The sequence below is a fragment of the Cebus imitator genome, unplaced genomic scaffold (genome assembly GCF_001604975.1).
Source record: "Cebus imitator isolate Cc_AM_T3 unplaced genomic scaffold, Cebus_imitator-1.0 Scaffold15, whole genome shotgun sequence".
In the NCBI taxonomy this organism is placed as follows: Eukaryota; Metazoa; Chordata; class Mammalia; order Primates; family Cebidae; genus Cebus; species Cebus imitator.
In genome coordinates, this window is record NW_016107330.1 from 6,005,222 (window position 1) to 6,023,742 (window position 18,521).

At 48.6% G+C, this 18,521-nt stretch overlaps 1 protein-coding gene across 14 annotated transcripts in view; it reads left to right on the top strand.

Moving 5' to 3' along the window:
- FHAD1 (forkhead associated phosphopeptide binding domain 1) overlaps positions 1-18,521 on the top strand; it is a 162,584-nt gene that overhangs the window by 59,977 nt on the left and 84,086 nt on the right. For 13 of the 14 annotated variants that reach the window (XR_005196334.1, XR_005196336.1, XM_037729905.1 and 10 more), the window contains exons 6-9: positions 1,834-2,067; positions 8,114-8,237; positions 13,145-13,275; positions 16,222-16,311. Coding sequence is in view for 12 of the 14 variants with exons in the window: in XM_037729905.1 (XP_037585833.1) it covers positions 1,834-2,067; positions 8,114-8,237; positions 13,145-13,275; positions 16,222-16,311 (579 nt within the window). In the remaining 2 variants the exon portion in view is untranslated. Of the gene's footprint in view, positions 1-1,833; positions 2,068-8,113; positions 8,238-13,144; positions 13,276-16,221; positions 16,312-17,666; positions 17,772-18,521 lie in introns of all 14 variants that reach the window. The other variant, XM_017504765.2, reaches the window with a different exon arrangement.

The window sequence follows — 18,521 nt, forward strand, 5'->3', positions numbered from 1 at the left end:
GAAAATGTAAAGGCCAACTAGCTTCAGGCACGACTGGATCCAGGAGCTTCAATGATCAGACTGCTCCTTGCTGTCAGTTTCTCTACTGTTTCCCTAATAGTTTTGCTTTCTGCAGCAGGCTGGCTTCTTATGTTAGAAAACAAGACTGTAGACAAAGTGAAGTTCATGTTTAAAGCCTATGATCCAAAAGGAAGCAAGAGCTTCTTCCTCTTGTAAGTAATACATGAAATCTCTGAGAAAATGCCAGTTGACCAGCCTGGGTCACGTGCACATGGAAGGTGGGACAGGAAGGATTATTGCACATCACTGACCCTTCTACCAAGACCATGTGAGGGGTGCTCCCTCAAGGAAGTCACAGGGTCCTCATCAGAAAGGCAGGAACCATAGCTGTGCACCAAGAGCTGGAGCCTTCTCCATACTTCAGCGCCCAGCATGAGCGTGGCACACAGTAGATGCTCAATACACGTTTGTTGTGTGGATGCTGAACAAGCACCTGGCTGGAAATGGAGCCGTTGGGTAACTCATTGGATGAAGGAAGGGGCTGCCCAGAGCATGGAATCTGTTTGAGGCTGACCTTCGAAATATTTCCACAAGTACGCACAGGGACCCAGAAACAGACCCCGGGCAGCAGTGGGCTCCATCATGACCAAAACCTAGAAGGTCAAGCTCCCCAGGGTAGGTCTAGAAACTGCCCACCTGCTTCCTTTCAACCAGCAGAAAATTGCATGGAGAGCAGGGTTTCCTCTCAAAGTAACTGATCAGGAACTAGCTGCCTATGGAACACATCAGAGAATTTTGGTTTTCAGTCTTCCTGACATCTTATTAATGAGTTCTGGTGAGAAGTTTGAGGGATTTTTCCCCCTTTTTTGGGAAAACTAACAAATTCTTCGGCTACAGTGCTTTTTCTTTTGGAGAGATGGAGGACTGGGTTAATGACACCTGTGGGTATAGGCTGCCAAGCTCAAAGCTTTTTCCAGTCTGAAATTTACAAGAGCCTAGACACATAAATCACCATTCCTCTCTCGTTACCTGGAATAAATTTTTATGTGAATAACCAAAAGAGGCAGGGAATTACAGAAGAAGGGAAAGAGGAAAAGCTATATCAGAATGTATTAAATGTGTAAAGTTAAATAGCCCCGTTATAGTCAGAATGTGGTTGAATAGAGTCATTTCCTTAATTACCTTTCCTTCGTCCACAGATGCTGGACTGAGGCCTGGTAAGTTAATTCCCAAAAATATTATAAATAAACTTTCTGGCAACAAAAATTCCCAAGCGGGTTGGTGGCTCTTAATGTGAAAGTGTAATTTTAGGGGAAAGGAAAGTTTCTGTCCCTCTAAGGTATGCACATGCATTATAGGAGTCTATATGCAAGTAGGCATTTTAACCAAACTCTGGTCTCTGAGTTTCCAAGTGACAAAGAGAGCCCCAAAGTCTGCCTTTTCCCTGCCTGCCTGCTCTCACTTTCCCAGAAGAATCACACTATAATTTTCCTACCTTTTTTTAATTTTTTTGAGATAGAGTTGCACTCTTGTTACCCAGGCCGGAGTGCAATGGCATGGTCTTGGCTCACTGCAACCTCTGCTTCCCAGGTTCAAGCGATTCTCCTGTCTCAGTCTCCCAATTAGCTGGGATTACAGGCGCCCACCACCATGCCCAGCTAATTATTTTTAGTAGAGACAGGGTTTCACCTCAGGGGATCCACCTGCTTCAGCCTCCTAAATTGCTGGGATTACAGGTGTGAGCCACTGTGCCCATCCCCTACCTTTTTTTAATGAGCTCAGCCTTACACCTAGTACCACACCTAGTGTGCTTCCCATCTGATTTCCACCCAGGATGAAATAATTCTCCTGCTGGGAAAAGAGATCAGCCGTCTCTCAGATTATGAAATCGAATCCAAATATAAAGACGTCATAATAGCAAACCTGCAGAACGAAGTGGTGGAGCTGAGTCAGAAGCTGTCAGAGACCTCCACCTCCAGGCAGACTGAGAGGGAGATCACGCAGAAGTGTCAGGTTCTGGATGAAGACATCGACAAACAGAAAGAGATCCAGAGCTTGAAAAGCCAGGTGGGTGGATTCCGAGAGGTACAGCACGGCCCTCAGGCCAAGGCCTGGGAGGCCACAGGAGCACCAACCAAGGTGACCCACCCAGAATTAGGGAATGGGCGGTCAGTGGAGCATGGTGCTTAAGAACGCAAATCCACAAGGCTGAGAGTCTTGGGCAGTTTCCTAGCATGGTAAGAACAAGATCAGCATTTGTTCAGCACTGGCCACGTGCACGAACTAGTGCAAAGCACTTTAACTTATTTATTTACTATGATTATTATTATTGTTTTGAGATGGAGTTTTGCTCTTGTTTCCCAGGCTGGAGTACAATGGCGCGATCTTGGCTCACTGCAACCTCCGCCTACCAGGTTCAAGCGATTCTCCTGCCTCAGCCTCCCAAGTAGCTGGGATTACAGACATGTGCCACCATGCCTGGCTAATTTTGTATTTTTAGTAGAGACAGGGTTTCTCCATGTTGATCAGGGTGGTCTTGAACTCCCTACCTCAGGTGATCCACCCACCTCGGCCTCCCAAAGTGTTGGAATTACAGGCATGAGCCACCATGCCCAGCCCTTTGACTTATTTAAACCTCACAATCCTCTGACACATCCATTCTACAGATGAAAAATCTAAGGCAGGCCCAGGCCGGGCGTGGCAGCTCATGCCTGTAATCCAGCACTTTGGGAGACTGAGGCTGGTAGATCCCTTGAGGTCAGGAGTTCAAGACCAGCCTGGCCAATATGGCGAAACCCTGTCTCTATTAAAAAGACAAAAATTTGTGGCGATTCCTCAAGGACCTAGAAATAGAAATTCCATTTGACCCAGCAATCCCGTTACTGGGTATATATCCAAAGGATTACAAATCGTTCTACTATAAGGACACGTGCACACGAATGTTCATTGCAGCACTGTTTACAATAGCAAAGACCTGGAACCAACCCAAATGCCCATCGACGATAGACTGGATAGGGAAAATGTGGCACATATACACCCTGGAATATTATGCAGCCATCAAAAACGATGAGTTTGGGTCCTTTGTGGGGACATGGATGAACCTGGAAACCATCATTCTCAGCAAACTGACACAAGAGCAGAAGATCAAACACCACATGTTCTCACTCATAGGCGGGTGTTGAACAATGAGAACACATGGACACAGGGAGGGGAGCACTACACACTGGGGCCAGTTGGGGGGAAATAGGGGAGGGACGGTGGGGGGTGAGGAGATGGGGAGAGATAGCAAGGGGAGAAATGCCAGATGTAGGTGATGGGGAGGAAGGCAGCAAATCACACTGCCACGTGTGTACCTATGCAACAATTTTGCATGTTCTTCACATGTACCCCAAAACCTAAAATGCAATAAAATAAATAAATGGGGGAAAAAAATGTGCCAGGCGTGGTGGTGCACACCTATAATTAGCCCAACTACTTCAGAAGCTGAGGCTGAACCCGGGAGGCGGAGGTTGCAGTGAGCTGAGATCATGCCACTGTACTCCAGCCTGGGTGACAGAGTGAGACCCTGTCTCAAAAGAAAAAAACAAAAGTCTCAAGTCAGGCCCAGAGACACCCGGGAACTGCTTACAGCTTGCACAGCATGTGAGAGGTGGCGGTACGATTTGAACTCAGATCTGCTTTCTTACAGACCCCATGTTCTCACCCCGATTTCCTATTCCCCCACAATGCTGTCACTTCAGTGATTGCTTCTCACCCCAATCCAGCCCCGGCCAGGGAGAGCTGTGGGCAGTTAGCTAAGTGGGGAGAAGGAACCCCGCAGTGTTCCAAACACTGAGGCCTTTACCAAACCCCGAAGGCAGTTAGTTACTGGTTCACTTACAGGGAATTGCATCAAACAAAAATTCTTCACCTGGAACTTCTGAATTTACCAGTCATGTTCCTTTCTCTTGAAACTTGATTCATATTCCTTTTTTTTTTAACTTTAAAATTGACCAGTGATATTGTATATCAATTATATCTCAACAAAGTTGTTAAAAGAGAAACAGGCCACTGGTGAATTTCACCCTCCATGCATCATGCTGCTTAAACTGTGCCTGTCCCTTGAGCTTCTGTTCACTGATTCACTGCTTTGGCCTCTCCCTTCTGTGCGCAATTCAGGGTGCATAGTTTAAGCCCTGGAAAAAGCCCTAGGGTAGACATGGTGAACCTAGGAGAGTCTTTCAGGGTCTATAAGCTCCGCAAGGGCAAGGGCTAGGCGTAGTTACCTTCCAGAATAGGACAGTATCTGTTCATTTGTTCATTCATTCATCAATACTTGTTGAGTGACTACCCAGTGCCAGGCCCTCTTCTGGGCTCTGGGAATTCGGCAGAGAACAAGGCTGACCTGATCCTTGTCTTCCTACAGTTGTGCTCCGATGAGGGAGACAGAGTAGACAAGAAGAGAGACAAACATATGCCCTAATATTGAAGCAGTGACCCTCCTTCAGACCTGTTTTTGAAAGAACAATGAAAGTAGCTGGTCCTGGCCAGGCGAGGTGGCTCATGCCTGTAATCCCAGCACTTTGGCAGGCCGAGGCGGGTAGATCACGAGGTCAGGAGATCAAGACCATCCTGGTTAATACAGTTAAACCCCCTCTCTACTTTAAAAAATACAAAAAATTAGCTGGGCGTGGTGGCAGATGCCTGTACCTACCTACTCAGGAGGCTGAGGCAGGAGAATCGCTTGAACCTGGAGAGTGGAGGTTGCAGTGAACCGAGATCGCACCACTGCATAATAGCCTGGGCAATAGACTCTGTCAAGAAAAAAAAAAAAAAAAAAAGAACATAGCTGGGGAGCTGTTCCTATAGGAATGACTGCTGCAGACAGCTGCCTGGACATGTCTCTTACTTACTGAGGAGCCTCTTTCTCTTGACCTGAACCCAGTTTTGGAACCAGATCTCCATGTTTTTCAGTAACTCTCCCATTTCAGAGCTTTCCTGCACTAAGTGAAGTGTCTTGTCCAAGTACAAGGTTAAGGATGAGTAATTGTCACATATCTTTGAGTCTGTTCACAAGTCACATATTGGGCATTGTTTAAAGTGCCCACATTATCTGGAATCTTGTCTTTTCACCAAGAAATTATCTAGAAATAATTACTCTGTGGCTGGGCACGGTGGCTCACACCTGTAATCCCAGCACTTTGGGAGGCTGAGGCAGGCAGATCACCTGAGGTCAGGAGTTCAAGACCAGCCTGGCCAACATGGTGAAACCCCGTCTCTATAAAAAATACAAACCTGTGGCTGGGCACGGTGGCTCACACCTGTAATCCCAGCACTTTGGGAGGCTGAGGCAGGCAGATCACCTGAGGTCAGGAGTTCAAGACCAGCCTGGCCAACATGGTGAAACCCCATCTCTACTAAAAAATACAAAAATTAGCCAGGCGTGTTGGTGTGTGTCTGTAATCCCAGCCACTTGGGAGGCTGAGGCAGGAGAATCGCTTGAACCTGGAAGGTAGAGGTTGTAGTGAGCAAAGATCGTGCCACTGCACTCCAGCCTGGGCAACAGAGTGAGAGTCTAAAAAAAAAAAAAAAAAAAAGAAAGAAAGAAAGAAAGAATTACTCTAACTCATTAATATTCCTTCCTCCACCTTGATCTTGGCTCATAATTGAAAGATGACATTTTATAACAAAGCATCTCTGACGTAAAGGATGCATTTGGTTTGAATCCAAATCAAGTTTCATCTGCTCACATTTTAGTCTCTTAAATATTCTATTGCCAACAGAACATTCAAGCAGACGTATAAGCCACATGGCAGGTTGATTTATTGTTCTGATTACTTGTTCTCCCGGGTCTCCTGAAAGTGCGTGCCTATCAATTTGCTGCTCTCAGAGAGCCCTTCGATCCAATGCAATACCCCAAGACGATGTGCCATGCGGTCTGTGCTGCCTGTACTAATTAGCAGCTGAATTCGTATCTTGAAGCAATCAGTCTTCCTAGCACTATTAACTTTCTTATGACCCAGTGCCCATTTTATTACACAGTATAACAGGCACTAAATACCGGGGGATTTATGCCAATTATAGACAATAGGGATATTTATTTTGGTCATGAAATTGATGAAGATGTTTGAAGACTACGTGGAGTTTTCCCACAGTCTGAAATCCTTCAGCTCTGATACTTAGATTGAAACATTTCCTATCTGTCAGACAGCACTGGAGTCTTTGGGGGATGGGTTTTCCCATCCCTTCTGGAAGTTTCTCTCTGTGTTGTGCCTCGGGTATACAAACAAAAGCATTAAGCTGAGAAGAGCTGTAACTTTTTTTTTTAAGTTCCAAATACCTTTTTTATGGGGAGTAGCACGTCCCCACAGAGAACAGAAGAGGTGAAATAATTTTTTTTACTCCAAATTTCCAAAGTCAGACCTGCAAAAGTATAGCCTTGGAGAGGGTGGGGACATTGTAGCCCGTGTCCCTCCATCTTCTAGTGAGCACTCCTTCTCCAATACTAGATGCCCCAGGGAAAATGTGAGTCGTGCACGAAATGGGCTATATAAATTGTGAAACCTTAATCCTTCTGTTAATTCTACCACGGAGTCCTAGCCACAAGGTTTTCGGAGACAGACACTAAACACAGACTGTGAGCGCCACCTGGTGGCCAGGTGCAGGGTGCACGGCACACCACGTCTACATTGTTGGGGTCCCCCCCACTCCCACCCTGTCATATCTTATGATATGCCTGCAACATGATGTGAGGATTATCAGGGATTCTTGCATCTCCTCTTAATGACAGCCACACTGGCATTTTAAGTAAGCCTAGGCAAGGCTTACAAACGCACACAAAAATATTATCAATCTGCGTTCCTGGAGACAGGCAAGAAAAGCAGACACTAAGACCCACCATGGAATAATCACAGTGAGTATCTATGTGGTGAGCCAGGCATGGTCTGAGTACTCTTCCATGTACTCACTCACTAAATACTTTCAACAACCCTGAAATTACAACCATCACCGTACCCACTTGCAGAATTTAAAAAATGGGCAGAATTGGTGTCCTCCCTATTTTCACACACAGACAGATTTTGCAGATGGCAGCCTGGTTCTTGAGTCCCTACAAGCTCTATGGCCTCCGGTTCTTAATGCTGGTTCCTAGAGCCACGTGATAAGATGGAAAGAACTGGAAGCAGGCAACCAAAGCCTGGATTTGGATGGTGACTCTACCACCGACTGATCCGTGCAATCCCAAGCAAGTGAGCTCACCCCTCTGAGTCTTGATTTACTCACTTGCAAAATGGGAGCTGATATGGTTTGGCTGTGTCCCCACCAAATCTCAACTTGAGGTGTATCTCCCAGAAATCCCACGTGTTGTGGAAGAGATCCAGGGGGAAGTAATTGAATCGTGGGGGCCGGTCTTTCCCATGCTGTTCTCGTGATCGTGAATAAGTCTCACGAGATCCGATGGGTTGATGAGGGGTTTCCACTTTTGCTTCTTCCTCATTTTCTCTTACCACCATGTAAGAAGTGCCTTTCACCTCCCGCCATGATTCGAGGCCTCCCCAACCATGTGGAACTGTAAGTCCAATTAAACCTCTTTTTCTTCCCAGCCTCGGGTATGTCTTCATCAGCAGCGTGAAAACAGACTCATGCAGGAGCATTCCCAGGAGCCTCCTGTGAGGAGGCCATGAGGCTCTGTTGAAGTAGTGTCTGTGAGTGGGCTTTGTAAGCTCTAGAGTGTTCTGTGAGATATAAACTATTGCTGTCATTTGAGGGAATTAATTTTATAACCTGCTTCCCTCTCTTGAACTTTGCTCCATATTCAGTCAGTACTGGGTGATCTGGAACCAACAGGTGGTCTGTTTATGGCTGAGAGTCCAAAGGTCATTGGAAGGCACAGTAAGGAACCAGGTATCCCAGTGACACAAAGATAAGGTTCATGTTTCGATGACATAGGAAGTGGTGGTCCTTGAAGGAACAGGCCCTCCCCTGTCCCTTCCACTAGTTAAAACTAAAAGGCTTGGTTTCCTCAACACCCCAACCAAAAATCAATCTGAATCTTTCCATCCAGCTTGTTAGAAGTACCTGTGTGTCTCCCAGACGTGGGCCAGCCCGCCTCTGACTGTGCCGCCTCCTCCCACAGATCAGTGCCCTACAGAAAGGCTACAGCCAGGTGCTGTGCCAGACCCTGTCCGGGCGGAACTCAGAAATCGCATCCCTGAAGAATGAGGGGGAAAATTTAAAGAGGGACAACGCTATCGCATCAGGTGAGCCCTTGCTGTAGCTGGGCCTGGGAGCCGCCACTCCTGCCCCCCATGTTCTTGACCACACCAGACATCACCAATCAACCACACACTTCTTGTTACTGAACTTGGCTGCAGCCTCAGAGTTCTTCTCAGCAGCCCTTTAGGCAGCTCCTGTCCGTGAATTTGAGTTCGTCCTCAGGAAAGGTTTATGTGCCATCCAGTTCCTAGCCTGTGGCCTGGTTTGGAGTCAGCCCTTGATAAATATTTGAGCAAATGTTATCTCTTAGCCAAAAGGCCTGCTGAGCATGGACCTCACCAGGGAACACACAGGACTGGCTGTGACTCAGGCAGTCCCATGAGCCAGTTTGCTGTGAATGCAAACTAGAATGTGGCTAAGCACCCAGCCTCTTACCCATCTCACACTGGTGGACTGGGGCTGGAGCCAAAGCATTTTGCTGAGAGGTAGCTGGATACTCAAGGACTCAATTGGGGAATGGGACAGCCAATTCATGGCACACCCTTGCCAGGCATAGCTGTTTCTTAGCCTGGATTCATTCATTCATTCGTTCATTCATAACACCTTTTTTTTTTTTTTGAGACAGTATCTCGCTCTGTCGCCAGGCTGGAATGTAGTGACACGATCTCGGCTCACTGCAATCTCTGCCTCCTGGGTTCAAGCGATTCTCCTGCCCCAGCCTCCCAAGTAGCTGGGATTACAGGCGCCTGCCACCATGCCTAGCTAATTTTTGTATTTTTAGTAGAGATGGGGTTTCACCATGTTGGCCAGGATGGTCTTGATCTCTTGACCTTGTGATCTGCCCACCTCAGCCTCCCAAAGTGCTGGGATTACAGGTGTGAGCCACCGTGCCTGGCTATCATTCAACACATTTGTGGAGCACCTGCTAGACCCCAGGCACTGTTCTAGGCACTGGGAAGAGAGAGCCTGGAGCAAACAGTCAAGATCCCTCTGCTCATGGGGCTCACACTTGGGAGAGGGTGACAGATAATAAGAAGTAAACAGATAAATGATCAAGCCCATACCAGCCAGAGATCAGTGCTCCAGAGGAAATAAAGCTGGGCACCGTGGTGGGGAAGCACTTCGGTGGGGTGGTGAAGTGAAGCAGAATGGCTTAGTGCACGCTTGTCCAGCCCACGACCTGTGGGCCACATACAGCCCAGGACAGCTTTGAATGGGGCCTGACACAAATTCATAAACTTTCCTAAAACGTCATGAGATTTATGTGTGTGTGATTTTTTTTTTTTTTTTAGCTCATCAGCTGTTGTTAGAATGAGTGTATTTTATGCGTGACCCAAGACCATTCTGAGGGAAGCCAAAAGATTGGACACCTCCCCCCCTGGCTTAGTGTCTGGGTAGGGATATCTCTGAGGAGGTGGAGGGGCTGTCGGGAGGCCCCGGGAAGTGTGCCAGGCACAGAGCACAGTGCAAAGGCCCTGAGGCCGGACCGAGCTGCAGTGTCAAAGCAGCTGCCGGCAAGTGTGGGCGAGTGTGGCTGGGTCAGGGAACCAGGGCTGTGGGACCCAGTGGGGTCAGGGCAGAGCCGGGGCCACATCACAGGGGAGGGGTTCAGGTTTTCTTCTAAGTGTGATGGGGTGCATTTGGTTTTTAAGGCAGAAAATGACATGTCCAGAGACCTGCAGATGGTGAGGCCATTGACAGAGAAAGGGAAAAGAGAGGAAAGCAGATGGGTGGGCAGGGAATGAGTCTGGGCTGGGCGTATTGCTCTGAAAGTCCCTGCACAACAGGAAACGTGCCTGCGGCTGTGAAGGCTGAGCTAGCAGTGAGCCGAGCACAATCGCTGTCTCTGCAGGACCCGGCCCCTGATCCTGGCTTTCCCTCTGCCTCACTCTGTAGTCTCCTCTCCACTACAGGCTTCTACTTCTGCTCTTTCCTAACCTGCAGTGTTCTCGGATACTTGTGAGCGCCTCCTATGGGCAGGGCTGCTCTGGGCACCAGGCATGTAAGGGGCATCTCACTGGGCCCTGCCTTCCTCCCCGGCATCTGCCCATCACACTCCACCCATGCTGCAAGCCTGTCTCAGACCCCGCTTCTCTAATCAGGGAGGCGGACAGACCTGGGCTTGGGCGGGGCCTGGGATGCACTACACTTTCACGACTCCAGGTGTGGTCCCCGGACCAGCAGCATCAGTATCACCTGGACCCTTGTAAGAAACTCAGAATTTCAGGCCCCGCTCCTGACCTTCCGACCAGAATCTTTATTTAACAAGCCCCCGGCTGCTGCATGTGCACACTCCAGCTTGAGAAGCACTGGGCCGGGTGATGCTGCAGTGACAAACAGTCCCCCAAGTCTCAGTAGCTCACAGTACAGTAGACAGGTTCATTTCCTGCTTCCGCCTCGGGCCCACTGGGTCAGTAGGGGCTTTGGTCACTGTATCCACTCAGTGACCCAGGCTCACAGAAGCCAACACAACACATCACACGTCCCATCTTCCATGGCGAGAGAGGCAGATGGAGGAACAGGGACTGGAGTTCCTCACCTGCCTGAAACAAACAAAGAAATAAAACAGAAAAAACATCTGAAATAATGGTTTCCGTATATTGGCCCCAAGAAGCATGCGACAGTGATCTGGGAGGGAGTGGAAACAGACAAGATGAAGCCAATGATTGCCCCGGCTTGCGCTGGAGAGAGTTTCCAGACCACAGCAGGGAGGGGAAGCCAGGTGGAGCCCAGGGGTCGGCTGGACTTGAGGAGCTGGGGGTGGAGAAGCCAGAACAGCTTGAGTTTGCTGGTGGGGGTGGCAGTGCCAGGCGGGAGGGGGCTGCACGGAGAGCACCCCGGAGATCTCAGAGGGTCCCCCTCAATTTTTCAGCAGAGTCACGTGTGATCAGCACGTGCATGTGGACAGGGAAGGAACCAACCTGGAGCAGCAGAGGGAAGCAACTCGATGCCCACGTGGGCCTGAGAGTAGCTCACTCTCCCATAGTCCAGAATGGGGAAAGCTTGCGTGACACAGGGTGTCTGGGAGAGACTTGAGCCAAATTCATTCTAGAGAAAAGGCCACGCTGGTCCCACCCAGCACAGCATGCAGCCAAGCCCCAGAGACAGCAGTCTGTCTCCAAGGAACTTAGCTATGTCCTGGGACAAAACTCATTTTTACATAAAATTCTGAATCATGTTGTTCCTTATTACACATTCTTGATTGTGCAATAAAGATTGATTCTTGACTGATACCCACCAATAAAACTAGGATGAATGTTTTTCTTTTTTTTTTTTTTTGAGACGGAGTTTCTCTCTTGTTACCCAGGCTGGAGTGCAATGGCGCGATCTCGGCTCACTGCAACCTCCGCCTCCTGGGTTCAGGCAATTCTCCTGCCTCAGCCTCCTGAGTAGCTGGGATTACAGGCACACGCCACCATGCCAGCTAATTTTTTTGTATTTTTAGTAGAGATGGGTTTCACCGTGTTGACCAGGATGGTCTTGATCTGTTGACCTCGTGATCCACCCGCCTCGGCCTCCCAAAGTGCTGGGATTACAGGCTTGAACCACCGTGCCCGGCCCTAGGATGAATGTTTTTCTAAGAAAAGGACCCTATAATCCAAAACCACTGCATTTATGCACCCTTCTCACTTTTTCTCAATGTGATAATACAATACTATATTGGCTATCTGCTGTTACATAACAACTTATCCCAAAAAGCAACAAATATGTTTATCTCACCCAGTTTTTGTGGTTCAGGAACTTGGGAGTGACTTAGTCCGGCTCAGGGTCTCTCATGAGGTTGCAGGAGCTGTTGCTGTCATGTCCTGTAAAGCCTGACTTGGGCTGAGGGATCCCCATCCGGAATGACTGGCTCCCATGGCTGTTGGCTGGAGGCCTCAGTCCCTCACCATGTGTGCCCTTCCCTAGGGCCACTTGAGTGTCCTCACAACATGGCGGTTGGCCTTCCCCAGACTGAGTGATCCAAGAGCGAGCAAAGATGAAGCCACAACATCTATGATGACTCAGCCTGGGAAGTCACATTCCCCGCTTCCGCAGTGCCATATGAGGTTACACACGTCAGCCCTATTTGGGTGGGAGGGGGCTACACAAGGCCAGGAATACTAACAGGCAGGGATCACGGGGGCCATTTTGCAAGCTGGCTACCACATATAGTCATGGGTGGCAGGGAATAAACACTATGTGTTAGCCACTCTACTATGTGCTTTATACATATCATCTTTTTTAAGCCTTACGACAACTTTGCAGATACAATGAGAGGTTAAATAGGCCACTAAGCTAGGCTGAGCATCGTGGCTCATGTCTGTGATCCCAGCACTTTGGGAGGCTGAGGCTGGCAGATTGCTTGAGCCCAGGAGTTTGAGATCAGCTTGGGCAACATGGGCGAAACTCCGTGTCTACAAGAAATACAAAAATTAGCCAGGCATGGCGGCACGTACCTGTAGTCCCAGCTACTCGGAAGGCGGAGGCAGGAGGATCACCTGAGTCCAGGAGGTCAAGGCTACAGTGAACCATGATTGTGCCATTGCACTCCAGCCTGGGTGACAGAGTGAGACCCTATCTCAAGAAAAAAGACGACTGAGCTAGTAAGTGGTAGAGACGGTTTCCAAACTCAGATGAGTGTGAATCAACACATCCCTCCTGCCAGAAGCCCATCTCGTGGCCCCTCCCGGTCCCTCTCTCTGCTAAGCCTTTGTTCCCAGGGAGGGCCGAGGCCCACAGGTACCACGACAGATGTCTCATGTCTCCAGCAACATGCCCTGACGTCTCCTCACTGAGACCTTGAACGAGTGATGTGCAGCGGGTATTGTCTCCACCCCATTCAAGCTCCTGGGATCCTTGGAGACACCGCCCTTCTCGGTGCCAGGCTCATCACAGATTGGCTGACAGTGGTGGCGATGACAGTAATTCTCACTGCCTCTTTGACCTCTGTGAGTCTTCTTTTTTACAGGGATGGTGTCATCTTTGCAGAAAGACATGTTAGCAAAGGATGAGCAAGTTCAACAACTAAAGGAAGAGGTCAGTCAACTAAAAAGTCAGAACAAGGACAAGGATCACCAGCTGGAAGCCCTTGGCTCTAGAGTGAGTAAGGATGGCTGCGTCACCTTCTTGTAGCTGTCAGGTGAAAAGTAACCAAAGTGAAGTCACACGATGTCTTTGTTTCATTCACCCTGGGCCCTTATTTTAAATGTATTCCTACCTCTCACACCGTGGTGCTGGGGGAAGGGGGATGGGGGCAAACGTGAAATGCTCACCTAGAAAGACTAAAACAACTGGCCAAGTTCTTTGCAGCTTTTCAAAGAACGGCATGCCTGGGGCCCAGAATAAGCAAGATGTAGCCTCAACTCCAGCAAACGTTTTCTAATGCCCGTTATAAATGAGTTTGGTCAATTCCAGCCGCAAATGCGCCCTCAGCATGAATACCTCTCTGGCAAGGCTTCATATTAAAGCAGAATAGAATCACTGCATGCAAAAGAGGACACAGTGGGCCTCGCCTCATCCAGTCACCACTGATCTGCACAGTCACCTTCGAAGCAAGATGTTTGCAGGTCCAAGCGCAGTTAGACAGGCTTTCACTTCTTCCCTTAGACCTCAGAGCGCGTGAGAACATTCTGTGTGGCGTGAACCTGCTAGGCAAATCAAGGGCTATTTAAAAGTAATTTTGAAGCGAGGCACAGTGGCTCATGCCTGTAATACCAGCACTTTGGGAGGCTGTGGTGGGTGGATCACCTGAGGTCAGGAGTTTGAGACCAGCCTGGCCAACATGGTGAAACCCCGTCTCTACTAAAAATAACAAAAATTAGCGGGGCGCCTGTAATTCCAGCTGCTCAGGAGGCTGAGGCAAGAGAATCGCTTAATCCGGGGAGGCAGAGGTTGCAGTGAGCCAAGATCATGCCACTGCACTCCAGCCTGGATAACAAGAGTGAAACGCTGTCTTAAAATAATGATGATAATAATAATTTGGACTATTTGCAAAGTGGACCTCAATGCTCTGACTTTAGAATCCTGAATCTATAGGATTTATCAATATTTGAGGTTTATTTATTTGAAAAATAAAGACAGGCATTTCAGATGTTCACATGAGTTTGGAATTAACCAAATTCATTTTTAACGGGCGTGTGGTCAGCCCGCCTCACCAAGCCCTCTGCATCCATCTCCTGAGCAGGGTCACTGCCTGGATTAAATGTGTTGTGGCTCTTTCAGATGTGGGGTGTGTGGGTTTGTGGATGTGGGTGTGAGGATGTATGTGGGTGTGTGGGAGGGTGTGTGGAAGTGTGTGTAGGTGGGTGGGAGGGTGAGGTGTGTAAGGGAGTGTGGGTGTGTGTGGGTATGTGGGGGTGTGAGAGGGTGTGTGGGGTGTGTGTGGGTGTGTGTGAGGAGGAGTGTGTAGATGTGTGGTATGTGTGGCTGGGTGTGTGGGGTGTGTATGGGTGTGTGAGCATGGGGGGAGTGTGGGTGTGTGGGGTATGTGGACATGTGAGTGAGGGTGTGTGGTGGGTGTGGATGTGTGTGGGTGAGTGTGTGAGGGGTGTAAATGTGTGTGTGTATGGGTGACTGTGTGGGTGTCAGCGTGGGTGTGTGAGAGATGTAAGTGTGTATAGGTATATGGGGGTGAGTGTGTGTATATGGTGTGTGAGGGGTATAACTGTGTGTAAGTGTGTGTGGGTGAGCGTATAGGTGTGTGGGTGTGTGAGGGGTGATGTGTGTGGATGAATATGGGTATGTGTGTGAATGTGTGTAAGTGAGTGTGTGGGTGAGGGTGCGTGTGGGGTGTGTGTGGAGTGTGTGCGGTGTGTGTGTAGGTATGTGTGTGGGGTATGCGGGTGTGTTTAGGTGTGTGGGGGTGTGCAGGTGTGTGTAGGTGTGTGTGGGGTGTACAGGTGTGTGTCAGGGCCGTAGAGCTGACATCAGATGCAGAACTGTGGAGAAACTACCTCTGGCTCTTCTACCCAGCAAAGGCATTTGGGTTACTTTTGTCCCATGTCCCCTTCCCCGTTGACCTTGGGCTGCCGTCTTCTCCGGGCTGCATCTGGCATTCATCAGCATGTGGGCTCCTGGTGAGCAAGGATATTGCTCATGTGAACATCCGAAATGACTGTCTTTGTTTTTCAAATTACATATGCTGTGTTAATTTTAGAATAAAAAGTAGAGAAAACTGGAAAGCAAAATTAAAGAGAAAAGAGCAATGCTACCCCAAGAAATCTAGGACAGCACTTGAGTGCATATGCCTTCTGTTTTCTTTCTATAACTACCTAGAAAAAAAGATATATGTAATAGATATATAACAACAAACTTACACTGTACCCATTTTTTAAACTTTAAACAATCACTGTGTTCCCACATTGACAAGAGCTGTTCTCACGGGTCTTTCAAGCTCCCTTATACTCTCTTGTCTGTGCACAATGGAATCAAACAGCCCCAGGTTACTGAGCACGGGTGTTTCCTTTCTGCTCACTACGGCTAACAGTTCTCTCAAAAACATCCCTAAACTCACAGACGTGCCAATCGGTCCAGCCATTGTCCCTATACATTCCTCAAGCAGAATTTCTGGGTCAAAAAGGAGGCACATTATTTATGTTCTTAATGCCCCTTGCCAGATTGCCCTCCAGAGTGGCTGTTCCATTTCCACCGCCACTCCCAGGCCAGTGACGTCTCAGGGCAGTAAATTGCATGAAGCGCTAAGAGCCGTCCAGGCGCACTTGGGACCGTCCAAGGAAATCAGCGCATATTCCTCAACACAGACTCTCTGAAGCTGGGTTTCCTTGTGGTTTACATTGCTGGCTTTTGAAGATGAGAGCATTTGCTGTATGCCTCTGATTTCATGAGTGGAGAACCAGGAATGGCTGCAGGATCCTGTGTGCCCGTCAGACACAAGGGGATGCCTTTAGGGATTTCTGCGGGTGACTGGATGCAAACAGCTCCAGAAACCTTCTCAGGGGCTCACATGCGGCCTCGGAGCCCCTCCTTCCCCCAACAGCCCTACTTGGCCAACATCAGCCTCTTTCTCTGTCGCCCTGTCCTCCACAGTGCTCGGTGCTAAAGGAAGAGTTAAAGCAGGAAGGTGCTCACAGGGAGCTCAGGGAAGCCCAGGAGAAAGAGTTAAAACTCTGCAGAACCGTGAGTTGAGCTTCCTCTTTCCCCCGGAAAAATCAGAGTTTGACCTTCGGGTGCTTGGTGGGATCCTGGGCATCACTCAGCACCAAGCCCCGGAGCTCTATGCGTGCTTGCTTGTTTGTTAGCATGGTCTCATCACTCTTTGATCTGCTGATTCTGTACAGGTGAAGGGACCCCAGGATTCCCTGGGCAGTTGGCTCTGGCTCCCTCAAGGAGCCAGGCTGGGGTTGAGACTGGGGACAGGGACAGGAGGCTGGCCAGCTGACCACCACATGGTCCCCTGCCCTACCCCCGACCTGTGACTCTCAAACGTGTGTTCCACTGTCCCAAGTTTAATCCTAAACACAGGCACTGTTGTTAACACTTCCTGAAGTATTTTTATTTAAACACAACCATTTATTTATTTACTTATTTATTCATTTTTGAGATGGAGTCTTGCTCTGTCACCCAGGCGGGAGTGCGTTGGCGTGATCTCGGCACACTGCAACCCCAGCCTCCCGTGTTCAAGGGATTCTCCTGCCTCAGCCTCCCAAGTAGCTGGGACTACAGGTGCCCGCCACTACGTCCCGCTAATTTTTGAATTTTTAGTAGAGACGAGGTTTTACCATGTTGGCCAGGATGGTCTTGATCTCTTGACCTCATGATCCGCCCGCCTCAGCCTCCCAAAGTGCTGGGATTAGACATGAGCCACTGCACCCAGCCTACACACAACCATTTAATATCCACTTGTAAAAACAAAATTAAAAGTTATTCGCTTTTTATAGAAGGTAACCATAAAAATAAATACAATGATAACAGGACCATTAGAGTAAAGGGAGGTGTATTCCCATGCCCTCTGAATCTACCGCGCACCTCACCAGGTGTGCATTTTCCATTCATTGGGAAGCTCAGCTTCTCCGGCATGCTCTTCCCACGCTAGCGCTGTTCCTCCAGGCCAGGAGCATTTTACTCCCTGCCTCAAACAAAAAAAGAAAAACATTTTGTTGTTCTGTTCTTCCAGACCTTGCCTGTTGTGTCTTCCAAACAGTTGCCCCTTTAGATTCGTCTCAAAAATATACCCCAAGAGCAGGGTGTTTCTAATGAACTGATGGACATCCTGTAGCGCCTAATCCAGGACTGTCCTGACTTCCAAAAGAAACTAATTTCCTTTATCCAGAACTTTTAATATATCAGTTGAAAAACAGTCTATTTTGCCCGCTATTGTAAAACCTTCCCCCGGGAGAAAGAATTAGACAAGCCGATACCACACAAGGTCCCACCTTAATGAATGGGATGCAAGGGGTTTTGAGGGCTCAGACCAGGAAGGCAGCTCCTGCAGCCCAGCAGGGAGGTTCACTCTGTTGTTGAATCTTTCTCAGCAAATCCAAGACATGGAGAAAGAGATGAAGAAGCTCAGGGCGGAGCTGAGGAAGAGTTGTACTGAACAGAGCGTGATCTCTAGGACCCTGAGAGAAAAGAACAAGGTACGGAGCAGACGCCAAACCCAGAGAGTGCTGTGGCCAGGAGCTCCCCACTCACCACCCCTGTTAGTCCTCGAAGTGGCCTATGTTGCTATTAACCCTTCTTACAGCTGAGAAAACTGAGGCTCACACAGGGAAAGGGACCGTTCACTCCACAGATAAAGTAATTGTGGCAGGATTTGAACCCAGGTTTGTCTGACTCCAAAGCCCCTGTGAGTAACCCCACTATGCCGCACTGCCTTCTAAAACTGTTTCTTGATTTTTTGGTAAATGAGACCCTCCCGCCTGCCAGTTCCAGTGAGTTTAGTGTTGCTTATTTATTTTAATGTTCCTTCCCATCATTGGAAAAAAAATTGCATACTCCAGACCTGTGCTATCCATTACAGTAGCCACTAACCATGCATGGCTATTTAAATTTAAATTAAGTCATGGTAGCTCACTCCTGTAATCTCAGCACTTTGGGAGGTAGAGGCACGTGGATCCATCACCTGAGGTCAGGAGTTTGAGACCAGCCTGGCCAGCATGGCGAAATACTGTCTTTACTAAAAATACAAAAATTAGCCAGGTGTGGTGGCGCAGGCCTCACAGGTGTGAGGCCTGTAATTCCAACTACTAAGGAGACTGAGGCAGGAGAATCACTTGAACCCAGCAGGCGGAGGTTGCAGCAAGCCAAGGTGACTGCACTCCAGCCTGGGCGACACAGCAAGACTACATCTCAAAAAATAAAAATAAATTAAAATTAATTTCCCGGGC